Source organism: Leptonotus elevatus, chromosome 7 (assembly GCF_054856555.1).
Source record: "Leptonotus elevatus isolate MCC_2025b chromosome 7, RoL_Lele_1.0, whole genome shotgun sequence".
Classification (NCBI taxonomy): domain Eukaryota; kingdom Metazoa; phylum Chordata; class Actinopteri; order Syngnathiformes; family Syngnathidae; genus Leptonotus; species Leptonotus elevatus.
The window spans coordinates 16,126,158-16,145,276 of NC_141245.1; the positions used below are offsets into that span (position 1 = coordinate 16,126,158).

At 39.0% G+C, this 19,119-nt stretch overlaps 1 protein-coding gene across 2 annotated transcripts; it reads right to left on the reverse strand.

The window, feature by feature from the left end:
- Positions 1-4,342: 4,342 nt before the first annotated feature.
- pde9ac (phosphodiesterase 9ac) lies at positions 4,343-18,535 on the reverse strand. 2 transcript variants are annotated; one of them, XM_086081446.1, is made up of 19 exons: positions 18,379-18,535; positions 18,056-18,218; positions 16,358-16,428; positions 15,485-15,562; positions 14,730-14,773; positions 14,567-14,621; positions 14,313-14,383; positions 14,148-14,235; positions 13,119-13,197; positions 12,969-13,043; positions 12,812-12,898; positions 11,885-11,989; positions 11,723-11,805; positions 11,348-11,504; positions 10,083-10,196; positions 9,885-9,989; positions 9,613-9,741; positions 9,447-9,542; positions 4,343-6,875 (listed from the first exon to the last, which is right to left on the reverse strand). In XM_086081446.1, the coding sequence occupies exons 2-19, from the start codon at positions 18,122-18,124 to the stop codon at positions 6,819-6,821; spliced, it is 1,563 nt and encodes a 520-aa protein (XP_085937572.1). In that variant the 5' UTR covers positions 18,125-18,218; positions 18,379-18,535; the 3' UTR covers positions 4,343-6,818. The 2 variants fall into 2 exon arrangements, with proteins under 2 accessions (XP_085937572.1, XP_085937571.1); XM_086081445.1 differs by having other exon boundaries at positions 18,362-18,535.
- Positions 18,536-19,119: the final 584 nt, after the last annotated feature.

A 19,119-nucleotide genomic window follows, 5' to 3' on the forward strand; every position in this document is an offset into this window, starting at 1 on the left:
CGGTGATGACTAAATCTAAACAGTTATAACTCAATTGAAACAGCAGAATGTCAACTATAGCCGCATTAAAGCTCACGGTAGTTTGAATGTTTCCTGGGCTCAGTCCCAACATGTGATGAAAGATGGCTGAACACAGGGGCAGGAAGGTATCATTTCTCTTTCCCTATTACGAGAGGTCGTGATCTTATTACTGCGGTGGAACTACTACCTTTCAAGCATTGCCTCATTGGCCTCATCTCTCTGTGTTTGGAAAAATAAATGAACTTGAATGATCTGTGTTTCGGCCAGGAACCTCCAGCATCGGATGGTTTTGGAGGCTTAGAAAACATCTGTCCAGCATACGCAGCAGATATCCGCTTGGTTTTTAATTCTTCAAACTCCTGACAGGGTTTCTTTTTAAAATGGCTGCCATGTGTTACACATGTGATAGCATAATGACCTCATACGTTTATATACCGCATGCCTGTGAGTTTTTTAATTGTATACTGTTTTAAATTTTCCTTCTACATGTGTTGTTGAATCGCTTATGTTTAAATATTTGTTGCTCAAATGGTTGTAACTACTGCAAACATTGGTGCTAGTTTCATGAGCCTGTCTATGGCGTTTTACACTGTGTGTTAGCATTACGCTAAATACTCGTGTAATTATCTTTGTTTTATTTTCAAACTTCAACTGGGAATGACGAACATTGCTCACCATTCAATATCAATATCTAAAAAATTTGTAAATTGTGATAAAAAAAAAAGAAAAAGTGACGCAATGATCAAACCAATTGGAACTTTTATTCTTATAATTCCTCTGATGCTTTTAAAGGCAATATGATGATCACGAGCCACATGTTTCTCTCCCCTGCTTTCCAGTTTGTCCGTTAGGGCTGCTTTACAGCACCGGCAGTTCTGCTAGTCAAATAGATAAGAGGCCAGGCCTGCTGTTGGTGTTCTGCCAGCACACAATCAAGATGCCTGCGGCAGATTATCACGCTGTAAACAAAGTAGCGCCGTGTAGTGGACCATCAGGCCCCTTTCATATACTGAGGATCAGTATAGAGCGATGGAAATGCAAACGTGTGTTGAAGGACAAAGCAGATAAATGTGAGCTACGGTTACAATACAAAAGGTTAAAAAAAAACAGCCAACAGTGTCAACCAATCAGATATGAGCTAAAACAATGCACTGGTCTGCATCTGGTCATCGTAGGGGAGGTTGGGGGGGGGGGGGTGATTTGCCTGCATGGAAAGATCCGACAGCACAGGATACTCCCCAAAAACGATGCTGGTATGTTGGAAACTTGACTCATTGAAGTGAGCCTGCATGCGCACAGCTTTTTGGAAATCAGATCTTTCCTTATTTAAGGAATCTGAAGTTAACTTTGATGGCCGAGCCACGTGGCCCACAAATGAACCGAAAACAAGGTGAAACAAACACATGGAATGGAATGCAGTGATGATGGCAACATACACTGTGAAAAACAACATTAAAGTATATATATATATATGGGAGTGGCTTGAAGCCTATTTTTTAAGAATTGCTCACTATTCACATATCGTGAAGTGAGTTGACTTGATATGATATTTTCACAATATAAAAGAGGAAGCTGTAAATAGCATTCAGTGCCATCAATGGTGCGTATTGTCTGATTGCATGCGTTGAAAAAAAAAAAAACGTGACTACTTGTGACAAGCCAATACACATCAAGAATGTTACAAATAAAAGTTGCCTTTCATTTAGAGCTTTATTTGACCTGCTTTCGCTTTGCATTGCTCAGTGCAAACATTATTTTTTACGACGACTTTTTATGATTTAATTGCACAGGTGTGTTCGCGACCTATGGCTGAGTGTGGGAGGTCATGTGAGCTTGTAATAAAAACTCTAGCGCGTCAAACAACATTTGACTTACTTGGATGCTTATTTTGTATAATAAGTAGCAGGCTTAAGTAGAAAAATAATAATGGAGAATTATCAGTATTGTTGAGGAACAACACATGGCAGTTTTTGCTGTGTTTTCACTATTTACAATGAAATGCCATTCAAAAGGCTCCATAAAACTCTAAATAGGCCTATTGATGTTCTGTTTGAAAATATAATTGCGCAACTTTGGCCAGGAAGACAATGATTACAGTACGTTCAGGCAGCATGGTGGTCTACACATTCCAAAAACATGCATATGCTAGGGTCATTGCAGGCTGTAAATAGTCATTTCTCCTGAATGGTTGTTTTTTCACGTGTGCTTCGATATGATGGTAACCATATATATATATATATTACGGGTGTGAATTGCCTAGTACCTGGCGATTCGATTCGTATCGCGATTCATAGGTCACGATTCGAATCTATAAATTGATTATTGCGATTTTTTTTATTTTACTCAAATTCAGAAAATACTAATCAGTAAACTTGTACATGTACACTGTAAGATTTGTATTAAAATGTATTTATTTATCTGAAAATTCAGGCTTATAACCGAGCCACTGCATTTAACAAACAGGTTGCAGTCGGTTTCATGTCTGAACAACACTGAAATAAAATATTAAGGCTTAATGTTCCATTAACATAAAATTTTTCCATGCTTAATGTGTGAATCCTAACCCTAAGTAAAACGTTTTGTTGAATATTCCCATAAAAAAATGTGTTTAAAAATCGATTCGGCCGCATATTGAATCGATTCGAGAATTGCGCACTGTAATATCGCGATATATTGCCGAATTGATTTTTTATAACACCCCTAATATATATATAAAGTCAGAAAGCTGATCATTCCTGAAGAATGTCAGGAAGAGTGATGATTTTTCCACCTCAACAAGCACGTCATTGTCTGCTTGTGCGTTGGGTCACATGGGACCATCCTGGCCGGACTGTTTGTCGGGTCAGCAGAGAAGACGAGCCCGTGCGGGTGACTCACTCGTCTGCCTGATGTTCCAGTCTAATCTGTGGCTTGCCAGCGGATAAATGGGGAATTTCGCGTGTTTACATAGACACAGCGGGGAATCCTGCAGTTTACACACTCGGTATTTATTTGGAAAGTAGCAAGGATGTAATGAGCAACAGATAAAGACAATAAAGCAAGCTAGCATGAAATATTCACTTGACATTTGAATATAATTCATTTAAATCCTTGTGTCACATTTTATATACTTAGCCATTAAACGTATGCCTTAAAATCACGTATACACACACTCACTTCAAATGCCCTTTTACCTTAACCCTGAAATAGCATAAACTGTGTGTAATCATCCACTGTGGATTTTAATTTGGGAAAGTACAGAGTGAGTACCAGTGGGAGGCAAAGAAGAATGTAAGCATGTGGAAATGATGTGTTTTAGGGCCAACATTTTTAACTGCATGTGTAAATCTGTTGGTGAAATTTACCACAACTGAGAATTTTGCACAACCGTGTTCAACAGACCCATACTAAAATAATAATACCTGACCATTATGTTCATAAAGTCAGAATGTTTTGATAAAACCCCTTTGTCTTAAGACATGACAGCTCATTTGTTTCCTACCCAAAATCTTGATTTGCCCTTTTATACAAAGAAGTTATTGGCTTCAAAATGGAGGCGGATGTTTGTGGCCATGCCGTAATGCAATGACAGATGTGAGAAAACCATTGCATACATACAAAACAGGGCAGCACGTTGTGCTAACTCTTTCCAAATAAAGCAAAAGCAATTCAGATTTGACTGTAAGGTTGACTGACTTAAATTTCAGATATTTATCCCAAACAATACCCAGATATTTTATTGCATTTACCTCAAGAATTTGTTCAAAGTACTGTTTGAAGATCTCTTACTGATGGAGAAACACTTTGAGAATGCTTTTAAAGTGAGATGGGATTTTTCAGGCCATTGTGAGACATTGTGTAAGGTCTCCGTTAACTGCTGCCCAGCCAGTGTAGATGTTTTTTTTCTGACATATGCATTACAGTGTCATCCGCATAGAGCTGGCAGTTAACACCCCTACAACATCAATTGCGTACGTTGTGAACAATAAGGGTACCCAAAATGGAACCTTGAGGCACTCCTAGGTTTTAAATTGCTGCAATTATTTCATAACAACGTGTGAAAGGCATTCTTTGGGTCTAAAAACACAGCACACACTACATTTGCGTACGTTGTGAACAATAAGGGTACCCAAAATGGAACCTTGAGGTACTCCTAGGTTTTAAATTGCTGCAATTATTTCATAACAATGTGTGAAAGGCATTCTTTGGGTCTAAAAACACAGCACACACTACATTACCTTTATCCAATCAATGTTTATATTTTATATTTATGTCAATACCGAGTATATAAAATAGATCACTTTTAAATAAGCTCAACAAAGAAAGACAATAACCCAAGAAGTGATGAAAGTGGTGCCCCAACTCTTTATTGGAAGGTGATCAGTGTTTCATCCACTGGCCATGTTTGGTATGTTAAATTGAATGAGAGCATTCCTGCAGGATAGCAGTGTTTCATGCAAAATGGAACAGTAGATTTACCCAAACAAACAAGGCACATGCACAAATCTCAACTTAACTGCAATCATGTGGCGGAGGGTTGATTTTCTTTTATTGCTTATCGTGGGAACAAATGATTGTGTCTGAGACCAATTAAATAAAGCTACATACCCAAAGTGAAATTGATCAGAAATGCTTCAGTTATACAGTAAATAATGCATTTGATGAGTCATATTGCGTTTATTGTCTTGTATGCCATGCTACTCAATGGGTGGTATCCCGTGCGAGCCCTGCAGCGTCAAGAACAAAAAAAAATGCTTGTCGATGCCAGAAAAACCACCTAGCTCCGATGGAGCTGATAAGAGTGAGCGAGAGGAGGTGGTGTGCGATGATAAATGGCACCCTTGGGTGATACGCGGCTGGATCGCGAGTTGCATTCAGGAAGCCTCAAGTGGGAAATCTGATGATAAAATGAATGGCTACAATTCGTGTCAGCTCAAATAAAACACCCAAGTGATTTGTCAGAGTGATCGGGAAAACAGAAAGTTGGAAGTTCATCAAAGATGGTTCTTGGAAAGCTTTTTGTCAGTTATGAAGTGGCACTAAAGTCAACTTTTTATTGCTTTCAAGACATGTTTGATAATAAATCCACAGTCAGGAAGAGGGAACAGAAGTATTTAGACAATGACAGTGCGGCAAAGAAAATTGCCTTTATGCTACATCCACACAATTGGCCTTAGTATAAAACACTCAACATTTGATCGAAATGTCGACTTTGAAGTTCAAGATGTTTCCATTTTCGGGGACTCGAGTAACTTTGAAAAAAAAGTGACATCATTTCGTAATACTTGAGTCAGAGGACATCGCCAATTTCATGAGCTGTTCCTTTCTTTCTTCTTCTCAGTTTTTTCTTCCCATCATTCTGATACCAGTTCAGAGATTCTGACAGTTGAGTACAGACTGATATTCATGTTGTTGAATTTTATCAATGGTTTGTACCATGCTTAAATCCTCACACAGTAATTTAATTCATGAAGGCATCCCTTGAAAGACTTGATTTTTTTATTTTTTTTTACAAGGGTATGACAACCTTTCCCAGAATATTTATAGATAATTTAGATGTTGTGAAGGGAACCAAATCAAATCAAATCTGAAATTAAAAATATGAAAACTTTCTGAAGGCAAGTATACTGAATATTTACAAAAGTCAGGGACCCGATCTCAACCCAATAGAGTATGTTGGTTTTCACTTGCCGATAACAAAAGTCAGCAACACCCACAAACAGTGGCTACAGTGAAATGTCTCCATGAAGGAAACTCACAATTATATTGAGATTAAGATTCACTGATTTTTACACCCACCTAAGTGGGGCAAAATCCATTCCCTCAATTTGACCCATCCCCTGAGGGAGCGGTGAGCAGCAGCAGCGGCCGCGCTCGGTAATCATATGGTGATCTAACCCCCCAATTCCAACCTTAATGCTGAGTGTCAAGCAGGGAGGCAAATGGGTCATTAGTATGACCCAGCCAGGGATTGAACCCACGATCTCCCAGTCTCAGGGCGGACACTCTACCACTAGCCACTGAGCTATTAATGTTTATATTTGTCCAAATACTTTTGACCCTAAAAAATGGTGGTTTCAGGTATAAAATGGCTCATTTTATTGTAAAATGTCTAAAAGCTTAACACTTACACTTCTTGTTTTGTTTCAAATCCATTGAGGTGCATAAAAGCAACAACATAAAAACACTGTCATTGTCCAAATACTCCTGGACATACTCTTTATTTCGGTGTAATTAGAAGTAATACAAACACTCATATTTAAATACCCTCATTATGTACGTAGTTGTTGTGGCTTCCGTACTTTGACCTCAGCAGTAATGAGAACGGTGAAACATTGTGTGTGTGTGTGTGTGTGGGGGGGGGGGGGTGGTGATTGGTGATATCACATCAAAGCACTCATTTCTAATGATATGTTATGTATTTTCAAGGCTGAAGATTTTGATGATGTGTTATCTAATGAAAACTTCTCACAAGCAAATTTGAATGTTAATTAAACTCATTTGTAAACCGAGCAACCCCTGCAATGTACTGTAACATGATCTTGGAGAACCCGTTTTTCTGATAACGTGAAGAAATCTTTTTTTTCTGGGTGTTTGCAGCGCTGCCAAAGAAAACAAACAAATAGAGCTAGCCCACAATAACCCCAGAGGTCAGAGGTCACAGGGGGGGGTGCCTCTCTGTTACATTTGGTGCAAAAGCCTAAATCAAAGTTCAAGATACGATGCCTAACTTGAGTTGAGTATGTTGCTGGGTCGCCTCTCTGTTCTCTTCTGCCGCTTCCATTTGTTGATCGTCAGAACGCAGGACCGCAACGTTTTCATCCAGACTCGCTCTTCTTAAAGTCTTTGCTGAATTTGAACACAAAAGAGGACCCCTGCGAAAAAAGGAATTATGTTATTAAGAAAATTCAGATTATTTTTTTTGCCTTAGATAAAAGGTAATATTACGACGGCGTATTAGGCCCACGTATAATAATAATATTTTTTTGGGAGGGGATGTAATATTCAGCAAAAAAATTTTCAAGAATAAACTCTAAATTTGCGACATTACAAAGTCGCAAATATGCGAGAAAAAACCCTCAGAAACTTGCGACTATACCGATAATTAATATATTGAAATGAGTGCACAAATGATAGTACATCCTAATTCATTTTACATCTCAATTACGGTATGCTTCTGCAGAATGATACCATTCTGACGCTGTCAATCAATACCGACCATCTCTCATCTTTGTAAAGATGGAATGTTTGACTTTCAACTCTTGTAGTGTATGACAGCTCACTCAATTACACTGAGGAACACATTTGTTTGTTGAGTTAGGTTTGACAGCTGTTTTTGAAGAATTTTTTTGTGCACGGTATCCAAAAGTGATGAGAAGTTCTTGAGCTGTAGGATCCTCATTTTCTAACAAAAATAAAAAATGAAATCAAATTAATACATTAAATTAAATAATTATTAACTAAATGATTATCTATGATGATATTCATATAAAAAAAAAAAAATGAAATAAATGTGTATGTATTGTATGTAAATTGAATAGCTACCAAGCATTGGCAACTTAAAAAAAAGAAAGAAAGAAAAAAAAGAATAAAGCGAAATAGAACTTACAACGGTATGACCATGGCTGCAAAGTTAAGAGCCAGCACTAATCCTCATAATTCCCACTATTATAGCTTTCCTCTCTGTTTGCAAATATTGATCGTACTGACCCAACAGGAGCTGCACATACCTCTCAATTATCACTGCACAAACAAGTCACCACATAGCTGTAGAGGAGTCCAATCATATAAACAGCTCTTCTTACTAAAGTCTTACTACAGCTAATCAGTGCAATTTTTCTTACCTGGTTGGGTAATCTGTGGAGAAAAAAAACTTGACATGCCAGTAAAAAAATAAAATTAAAAAAAGACTGCAATTTTGGAATCAACATGCCAAGTTTAGTTTTAATCAGCACAAAAATCTAACTCAACAGATTTTTTTTTTAAATTGTTCCCCAGTGTTGGCCACTGAGTGTCTATCAACAGAAAATTGGTCACTTTAGTGTATGAGTAGAAGTGGTGGGAAAAGTGCAACAAGGAGATTGAGAGGGGAGAAAAGGATGCATGACAATTTCATCACTTCAGTTTTCCGCATTTCAACTGCTATATATTGAACTTCCTTATAGAAATATAGGCACATTTGTACAGTATGTTCAAGCTATTTAATACAACAGCCGTCTTCTTCTTATTACTATCGCTAATGTCGAGTTGACCTTTTTGGTAAACATGGATTGAATTATAATTGAAATTCAGCGTGATGAAAGTATTCCTGCAGCACCAAGAGTGGTCGAGAGAGGTAGAGACAGTCACACACTCATGACACTAAACACTAGCACACAACCAAGGTGTCACTTCTTACTTACACAGATACCACTGCACTCATTCACGGCAGACCTTACTTCTTCTTCCCGCCTAATGACATATTTTCAGTTTTTTTCTTCTGTGCCTCATTGAACAAAAGACATACCTTTATGTTAGCAAGTGGCTTTGGGGGGGTGCGGTGCGCATGCATGCATGTGTGACCGTGTGCACCTCATACAGTACAGACGTGAGCTGACTATTGGAGAGTTGGTGCCCCCGACATGAAACATTTTGAATGCATAAAATTGGAACTTAACTTGAGCACAAGTTTTCAAAGTGTGTGGAAGTGAGACATGAAACGGTGAACCTTCACCTACTTGTGGTTCGCTATTGAATGAATTCATGTGACTTTTTTCTCTCGATGGAACGTATCCCTCAGGTCTTTCAAATAATCTGTAATGCTCTAATATGCCACAAGATGGCGTTTGGTGTGTGTGTGCCTTGGCAGTACAATACAGTACAAACAACAGAAATACGCGACGACGGTCAAAATTTCTCTGCAGTAATATTAGCTGTTCTTCGCAGGGGATAATAATATTAAATAGAACAATAAAATTAAAATAATATAATAACTCAGCTACTCTAAGTTGTTATATTTTTCAGTATTTGATCTTTTATGTTTCATTTTCATATCAACTGACAACATTTCTCTGCTCTGTGCTTGCAAGCGCACTGAAAATGACATTTTATTTATGTTTTATAATGAATTTATTTTATAAAGCAGGAAAAAAAATTATACTACGTGAAATTGCTGCGAATGAACTATCAACATCTTTCCAAGGACCCCCCACAGCTGCCCAACAAGGTGCCTGAAGTAAAATACACAAACTTGAACACCAAACATTAATAGCGAATGATGACCCACTATCTGCATTGTACTGCCGAGGATATTTCAGTCTTATATCTTCATCACTAACTCAGAAAGGCTTGTTGTAAATGTTCATACTCAAATACAGAAATGTGACAAAGGTCATCACTTTATTCAAAACGGCTCATCTTTGAGACACCGACTCTACCACATGCACGGCAGATAAAATAGGTTCTACCTCTGTCATGGCATCGTCAATCTGTTTCAGCTCCTCGTAGTGGTCTCGGGAGTCCCTCAGGGGTTGAACCATGATCTCCTCAATTTGAGGGAAAAGCTGTTTGAGGGGACAACAGTTTGAGGCTTGTCAACACGTTGACACGGGTGGCGCGCGCAGGCGAGCTTACCTTCATGACGGTTTCAAACATGGGGATGAGCACAAATTTGATGAAGCCGATCTGAGCGGTGGGTTTGGTAACTTTGTCTCTGTCCATGAAGGGGGCCACCGGGAGGCCCTCTGATTTCTCACGATCACTCTGTCAGACACAGATGTTGATGCATGATCAGATTAGAGTCCTGAAGTAAAGTTTTGTGTGTTGTATTTGTGCACAACACCTTTGTATTTGCTCTTGAAGAATTACTTGAAAGAAAAAAAAAAACGAGTGTGTTGAACACTTACCTGCATGAAGTACTCTTCCAATAGGCAGTCCACCCACGGCTCGGCCACCTCAGTGGGCCTCACCTCATTGGAAATGTCGCAGCATTTGATCAATACCATCTTGAGCTGAAAATACAACAAAAGTTTGTTAATAACGGGCATTGTTCTACAAGAAGGAGCTGCTTGTGCTGAAAAGTGCTGACATGATGATGTACGCACACATGTCACATGCTCCTCATTGGTGAAGTCAAAGCTGTCCACTTTCTGCTTGAATGAGTCCAGTATCTCGCCATGCCTGGCCATGTCAGTGGCCAGGATGAGGGTGATAATGGCCTGCAGCCAAAAAAAAGAGCAAAGTCAGCTTCTGTTCAGGTTGGCTTGAAAAGTGCATAGAAGGTGTGGGTCATGTGACGAGTTACTCCTTTCTGAGATCCAGTTCAAATGCCATACCTCAAAAATTGCCTTTGTAAAGATATCAATGCTCACATCGCAATGACGCATTTGTAGTAATAATAATTGGGCATTGCTTTCAATATGAATCTAATTATCATTTCCCGATTGTGTCTAATGAAGTTTTTGGTGAGCACATTTGCAGGTTTCAATGGCCAATTAGGGGAACCTAGCGAGGGGAAAAAAAAAAGTCATCATGATGAGATTTAAAGTTAACGTGGCGAGATTTAAAATCGTCATGTATCATGACGAGGTTTAAAGTTCTCATGACGAAATTTGGTTAGCGTGACAAGATTTGAAGTCAGAATGATGTGATTTAAAGTCGTCATGGTGAGATTTAAAATAATCCTGACGATGTTGACTAAGACGACTTATTAGGGTGACCTTATAATGAAAAAAAAAATAGAAGACAAGATTTAAAGTCATTAAAGTTATCGTGACAAGATTCAAAGTAATTATAATGAAAATTAAAGTCATCATGATGAGATTTAAAGTTATCCTGATGAGATTTAAAGTCATCTTTTAAAGTAATCGCGGCAAGATGCAAAGCCATCGTAATGAAATATAGAGTTATCGTGATGAGGTTTAAAGTCATGACGAAATTCTAAGTTGTCCGGACAAGATTTAAAGTCATCATGACAAGATTTTTAATTATTCGTCATGATGAGATTTAAAGTTAACGTGGCGAGATTTGAAGTCGTCATGACGACATTCAAAGTCATCATTTAAAGTAATCACGGCAAGATGCAAAGTCGTAGTGATGAGATTCAAAGTCGTCATAATGAAATGTTAAATTATCGTGATGAGATTTAAAGTCATGACGAGATTCAAAGTTGTCCGGAGAAGATTTAAAGTCCTCATGACGAGACTTTGATGACTTTAATGACGGGTTGTCACGCAAGTCGTACTTCAGGATTCTCTCATCAACTGTCTTCGTGATGATGACTAAATCTCGTCATGAGGAATTCAAATTTCATCTTATTTTCGTTCTCGCTAAAGCGACCCTAATACACCTCCGGAGTAGGCCGACTCACCTGTCGAATCTGTTTAAATGCTTCGGGATCCACATTTGCGAAGATGTTGCACTCGGGAAGGGAAATGATCTGGAAGGCCACCGCACAGTGATGGTTCTCCAGTGGTGAGATGTCATTGTAGCGCACCGCTAACTCCGTGCGCGCGTTGATTTGATACCTGATAGGCGTACGACATGGATGGATGCTTTTAGAATGGTGATAAAAAAAAAAATCTCCAAACTATGACAACTGAGAGCAAAACAACGCGATGACAATCTCAGAATATCAGCGTGTTTTCTTATGTGGAAGCTCCCTGCGGTGAAATAGTTGCACAGTTCAGCGACATCGGGTCAAAGTCATCTCCAGTGCTTTATCAGCCGAGAGGGAGAATCTTACGTGTTGTTGTATCCAGGGTGGTCCAGGTCGTGACACACCGCAGCTGTCATTAGAATGCCCATATCAGTGAGAGTCAGCTTTTCCTACACAACAACAGTGAGAGTTTACAATTTGGAGGGTCCAAATAGGTCAGAGTTCCAGAAAAAAAATTGGTAGCCTTACCTGCAGGTTGCAGAGGTGAATCATGCCGTACATCATCTGACTAACGCAGAAGCAGTGACGGAAGTTGTGGAAAGGGTTGCTGCGGTAGTTCTCCTGGATGGCCAACTGCGGGATTTGAAAGGATTTGGGATTTGTCCAAGTATTTGGAACAAGAAATACTCTTGTTTCATGGTTGAACTGACGTCCTCATAGATCAATTTGAATCACGCAGGCATATTTTTAAGTAGCATTTTCCCCATTCTTAGCATTGAAGCAAGCATTTTTTTTTGGAGTGAAGTAGTGTTCACTATTGCACGGTCGATTGTTTTAACCACTGGTTAACACTCTAAGTTCTTAATCTGCTTTTTGGCTAACTGACCGTTAAATATGCGTTGTTTAAAACATAGTTAAAGTTATGCTGTTAACGGCACTGTCGCGTCAAAGATGTGGCTAACGTCACTGGTTTTGGCTAACCAATACTAACCAGATTAGCACCAATAAAGCCCACATTTCCTCATTTTGATTACGTCCGGTTTGAATAAAATGGCTAGGCAAACAATCCTGACCACTTCTAGGGGAAAACCCCCAGACATTCTTTACAGGCATGATTTTGTGTGTGCTTCACATGGCTGTAATATGATTATGTCGATGCAAAGCTTTCTGGATAAATTCAAGAGCTAATTCTTTTGTCTTGTTTTATCTTATTTTACATCTATATTATTATATCGAATTGAATGAAAGTTTAGACTGTTATTCAAGTAACTGTGGACAGAGAAAATATAGAGATTTCCATACAGACACGTTTACCTACAGTATTTCCAATATTTGTTTTTGACTACATTTTTTGTAAGATTGTTAGTCTTATAAATTGTATAAATCTATGAAATGTGTTATTTGCCTCAATTTTACAAAAGAACAACAGGGCACTGGTGTGTTCTTATTCCTTACCAGCCAGCGTTTGAGTGTGATGGGGTTCATGTTAAACTCTTTCACCAGACCCAAGTCATGGTACATGTACTCCAAACAGCTCAGCATCTGAAAACCGTCAATTAAAATCATAAAAGGGTGTCTTCTCGATGAAATGGATTTGTATACTGCGCTTTACCTCATTGTGCTCCCAGTGCCAGACATCAAACGTTGGCTTCTTCAGTGCCTCGATAGTCTCTTGAGACAGTGTATACTATAGAGGACAAATGTATAAAAAGAAGCATTGAGAATTGACACTTGTGAATGTACCGTGTCCCATCAAACACACCTTTGGGTAATTGGGGACATCTCGTCTCGGAGTGACCTTCTTCCCGTCGTCGAAATTGTATTTGCACGGGCAGTTTATCCTAAAGCAAGAAAGAAAGCGCAACATGTTTTAGTTCACGTACACAAAATGGGCATGAGGTCCGACACAGGAACTGAAATTATGGAAGCGGTTTGGCTCATGATTTGTTTTATGACACCAAACTCGTGCGACCAGGAATTTGTTGCAATCGGATCCTTACGTGGTTTGCATAACGTTAGTCAATAATGTGATGAGGTGGTAAATAGTATATTTCCTGCACAACAGCAATTTGTTGCCAGGGGTGCCAGACAAATAAACGTCTCCCTCAAATACTCGACACACCCCTTTTTAAATGCCATTTTTCTTTTTTATTTAAAAAAATGAGACAAAGATAAATCATTCCAAAAGTTTTACCACCATTAAAAAGGCTTCTGACCTGTATAGCTGAAATGAAAAAAAAGAAAAAGACATTTCATAATCCTCATTCTTCTGTTTACATGTTAAGCCACACCCTCCATTTTAGGTTCGTCCTGAAATCTTACCTGAAAGAAGGATAATCCCAATTTTAGTAGTTTATATTGTAAATATACTTTATACTCTTTTAACAAAGCATCGTTTGAGTAAATAAACACTTAGGTCATATGCAAAATAAGATTCAGGGAAAAGGAAGGAAATTGTTTGACTCTTAATTGATTAATTACAGTGGTGCTTCATTTGTTCCGTGAACCCACTCGGAACTCCAAACACTTGTATGAAGTATTTTTTATTCCCCATCGAAATAAATGCTATGAATGCATTCCAGCTGCCCCCAAAACCAAAATGTTTGTAATCCGTTTTTAAATAATAAAAATAGTACTTAAGAGTTGTGTTCACTGCCAACATACAGCGCTTGTATCACTCTGATTTTTGTTGGCAATAAATAATAAATATATTCATGGCACCACTGTAACTGACCCATTAGCAGATGTATCCAAGGCTTTTTTTGTAAACCATGTAAAACATCACAGTCACCTGCCGCCACTTCTCGATGTCATCTCATCCCGAAGCTTCCTCAAATCATTTTTACACTTCTCAATCTCCACCACCTTCAAACCCTCCACTGAAACATGAACACAACAATTCATGAAGCGTACTCTATTCACTTTTTTTTGTCTTTCTTCAAATCTACCCACTTACGCTCCACTCTCTTCTCCAGCATGGCAAGCCTGTTGGTGACCTCGGTCTTGAGCTCGTTGATGCGAAATGCTCTGCGAGGAAAGCGCATCGCGTCATTCACGGCGGCACAAGAAGGAAAACGGCACAGGAATGGCGCGTGTGATTGAACTTTGTCTTCAATGGGCTTGAGCCAAGCGGCTTTGAAAGGCAGCGTTGTCAGGTACGTGTGTGCGGGATGTGTAGCCTGAGCGTAACATAAACAAGAAAGGTGCTACCTGCTAAACTGCTCTGCCACCTGGGACAACACATTCTGAAACATGTCCTCCTTCTCTGCACACACAAGTACGTCAGAAAGTTGTCTCATTGCTAGTTTCATTGTTGTTGTTGTTGTTGTTGATGATGCTTGCACTGGAAGCGGTAGTTTGTAGGCTTACTTACCTCCAAGTTGGCCCGTGGACAGAGGGACAACTTTGTACAATGAGCTGCACACAAAGGAGATTGTTATTGCTAACAATTTGTGTTCAATCTCCGAGGAGGTGTGACATGCAAGATAGGGGTCATCAATGACCCGATTTGGTGACCCCTGTTCTAGAAGCTACCAGAGTATTTTGGTGACATTTTTTTCCCCTCAACATTGTTTAGGACATGACAAAGACAATGAAAATGTAATATCATAACAGTGGATATAAAAAGTCTACACACCCTTGTTCAATTGTCAGGTTTTTAGACAGGAAATGTCAGGGAAGCGCCTACTTGCGCTTTAAGCAGTGGCAGGTGTGCGCTGGCTCACAATTAACATGAGTTTGAATGTGATTGGTGAACACAGCCAAATTTTACAGAGAAGGGGTGTGCACATAATTTCAATTGTTTATTTTGACTTGACTCACAAATGATTTTTTCTCAATTAAGTTGAGCAGCTTCAAGTCATATGAATGGCGGGAAACCTTTTTTAAATGATTAGTCTCAGCCTTATTTTTTTATACCACAAAAACCTGTCATTCCAATAGGTGACTGTAGACTTTTTATGTCCACTGTGTATAATATGTCAATGTCCTTACATTTTCCATTTTCATGTGAATCTCCAGTCAGAGCATAACATTTATACAAAATTAAAAATCTAAATTTGCCCAAGATATATTATTATAAATATAGTCAGTCAAATGGGTGATACAACAATACTGTAGTGTACATACTTGGGAGAGTTGGTGGGCATGGTGGGATCTATCGAGACCAAGGCACCTTCTGGATCCATCATCATGATTGCTGTGTTCCTATAGCACGCACATAGTAAGTCATCTTACAAAACCGCTCATCCATGAATCCATTATTTTGGAAATGATCCTCAGTGTTAATACTCTTAAGCAGCCAGCATAAATACATAAGTACAAGGACTTAAAAAAAAAATGAGCATGAGTTTATTTCTTCAGTAAAAAAAAAAAAAAAGGCACATAAATATAGTCATGCACTGCCCCCATGTGGTTGGGAGTTTGAAGTGCAAACTAAATATAATAATAATAATAATAATAATAATAATAATAATAATAATAATAATAATAATAATTATTATTATTATTATGGATGTACTTGTACTGTGTCTCATCCCTTCCTTTTAGATGACTTGCATCTGAAGAAAGATATATTGGCACACATATAACAATTTTATCTTGCTTTTAAATACAAGTAAAAACAATCGAATGGAAATTTGACATCTAAATTTGAGTCAGTAGTACAAATGACAAAATTATGCATGTGGAGGACTACATAGGCCAGTGGGGTCCAAACTCAGGTTTTGGGTGTTTCTCTTTTCCAACACAGCTGAGCAAGCTCTGCATAAGCCTGATAACGATCCTGTTGATTGGAATCGGATGCATTGGAGCAAGGAGACATCCAAAACCTGCAGGACTCCGGCCCTTGAGGACCAAGCTTGGACACCCATGACATAGACCATCCCAACACATCCAGCAATCCAGTATATATCTACCAAACGCTTATTCACAGAAATGTTGTATTTATTTATTTATTCATTTTTTATATTAATGTAGATGGAGAAAGCAGGGGGTACCAACCTGGGGATGTTAGAAGAGGTACACAAAAGCTCCTTAATGTCACAAGGACTGCAGTGCCTGCTGAACACCACCTGAGAAGAACACACACTGAACTGTATTCTTGCATCAGATTTAAATGCGAGCTAAAAAATAACTAGGAGGAAAAAAAAAAAGCTAACCAAACCTAAAAACATAGATTGCGTCTCGTTAAGCCCTTTGATGCTATTTTGGTTAATACAAGGCCTCACAGCACAGGGTGGGGCAGTGATCGTACATCACGCTGCAGCTCAAAGCATAAAGAATCAATTCAATGGAAAGACCGCTTTGAAAAATGTTGTACAAAGAAAAAGGCCCAAAACTCAAAAGTAATTACGTGATTAAACGTCGTGAATAGTGAGAGAACCAAAAGGAAAGACCAAAACAAGAAAAAGTGACGGTGATCTTGCTGTGACCTTGAAAAAGGAGCAGGTGTAGCAGACAAACATTCAGTCGTGGGTTCGGGCCCTTGAGCGGACATGTGTCATCAGCAGCTCGCTACTTGAAACACTCAGCAGACCGGCAAGTGTTGCGTTGAAGCTTTTTTTTTTGGCCTATGCCCGCTTGCAACTATGAATAATCGAAATGGAGACAGACATTTTTTTGTTTCAGGTTTAGAGTCGTTTGTAAGATGGCTGCATGGCCACAATAACACTTTTCTTGCTATAGTATTTGGTGAGTGTTTCCCCAAATAAGGCAATAGAACCAGATTGCTCCCATACGATCAGCAAAGAGAAGCTACAGAAAAAGTTATTTCCCTCAAAAGTGCTGGGTCAAAAAACAACCCAATTTGGGTAAAAAATTGGACCCCACTTTGTTTTTTTTTGTGTGTGTGTTTTTTCTTCTTCTTCTTCTCGTTTCGTTAAAACCAGTCCAGAACGTTGTGCCAACTTGACCCAGCAGCTTTATTTATAGACATGATGATAAGAATCAGACATTTTGTGAACTAAAACAGTATAAGCAATTTTTTGTCATATGGCTGCATTTTGCAAACTGAATCATGCTGACTGCAGACATTCAATGCAAACAACAGGATTTATTGGTAGTGGGGTGTTTTTTTTTCTCCCTCTGTCAGAAACACCTGCAAGGCTCAGTGCACTCTATGGCAGGTTAATTAGAGTCAAATGGGAATGCTTAGAAGGTGCTTGTAAATTGAATTAACACCATTTTTTTTTGTCATGTAATGTGTTGTTATTATCGGAATCTTCCTTTACAATAATATGTACACACATGTACTACCTAAAAAAAAAAAAAAAAAGACTCTCCAAATACCTGCATAATTACCAATATTAAGCATAGCAAGCTACACAGATTAAGCATGAATATTGTGCTAAGATTTAGGAGGAAAAAAAAAGTGCTTCAATAATGATTCGATTATGGAACACAAGTTGAATAGAATGTGTGTTGAAATAGAGATTCAACGTAAATACATCAATCTTAAATACAAACTGAACTGTATTTAAAAAGTAAAAAAAATGCATGCATTGTTACAAGCTTCAGTCTAATATGTTTAATTCATTTCATGCTTAAATCTTGTTAATTTAATTTATACTTAATCCAGTGACAACTAGAGAGCTCATTTTCCACTCGTGGTAATCATGCCACCAAAATAGCTTCATTTAGACTGAAAGCACAATAACCAGGAATTGGGTTATTTTCTTTCTTTTTTTTTTGCACGCTCACCTTCTGCATTTTCCCATCCACGTCCAGATAAATGGCCTTGGGGGCATAGGAGGAGGAGCTGGAGCCCATCTTTGACCTCCCTCTCCTCTCACGCGCCCGTGGCGATGCCGACCTGGACTGGCACTGATGGCTAAAGTTGAGGAGATGACCACCGGGAGGTTTCCTATCATACAAACAAAATAGGAGGGGGGAGGGGGGAGGGGGGAGAAAAATAATCCCCAATGGATATAAGTAAAAAGAGAATAGAGAATAACTAGTAAGCACCCTTAGTTTATATTCCGAGTTGATCAAATAGGAAGCACATACAGGTCAAATGAACTCACAGTGCGAGGCGTGCAGCTTCTCCAGCGGAGAGGGAAGATAACGTCCCCCGGGGGCGACGACGCTGCGGCCGACTCACTTTCGGGACACGCCGAGTGTTCAAAACCGCAGCTGACGGAGCCGAAGGAGGAGTGATGGAGATGCGGTGTGCGATGCGAGGGAGCCAGAGGGCTTTGGTGTACCATCAATATAACTGGCTCTCCTGGCCGGTTGCCGGGGGGACCGTTACCATGGTGAGAAATAAGACAACCCCCTGTGACCCGAGGCTGTAGTCACAGGCCTCTTGTACTTACTGAGGGGATACTACGCATTAACATGGTGGGCGTCAACAGAGCTTTGATGAAATGCTTTAACCAGCCAAGAGGTGAATTATGCCCGTTTTGAGCAGAGGATTCACATGCAACCATGAGGTAAATGATGGAGTTAGGACAAAAATAACCCAATTATGGGTCAAATGGCAACTTGGTTCGATTTGAGCCAACTTTTTCCCCTCTCACAAAACAACTTAAAAATTGTTGTGTTTTGTGTGTTAGTGTGCTTTTAACCCAACTTTTTCAGTTTTTAGAGTGAAGCACATAATACCAAATTTTTGGGTTAAAAGAAAACCCACAAAACCACTTTAAATTGGTCTATTTTGTAGAAAACCATACCCCAAAATGAAGGCAGTGTTGTGGGCTATAAGTCATTTGACCCACCTTTTTGGGTCAAATGATTAACCCACGAAACAATGGGCTACTTTGTTG

What these genes read in the sequence shown, in the direction of transcription:
- pde9ac (XM_086081446.1), bottom strand. Translation starts at nt 18,124, where the DNA reads ATGGGCTCCAGCTCCTCCTCCTATGCCCCCAAGGCCATTTATCTGGAC. An exon ending in GTGGCAGAGCAGTTTAGCAG is followed by an intron (nt 14,384 to 14,566) that starts GTAGCACCTTTC and finishes CTTTCCTCGCAG; the next exon opens with AGCATTTCGCATCAACGAGC. An exon ending in ATGTCCCCAATTACCCAAAG is followed by an intron (nt 13,044 to 13,118) that starts GTGTGTTTGATG and finishes TGTCCTCTATAG; the next exon opens with TATACACTGTCTCAAGAGAC.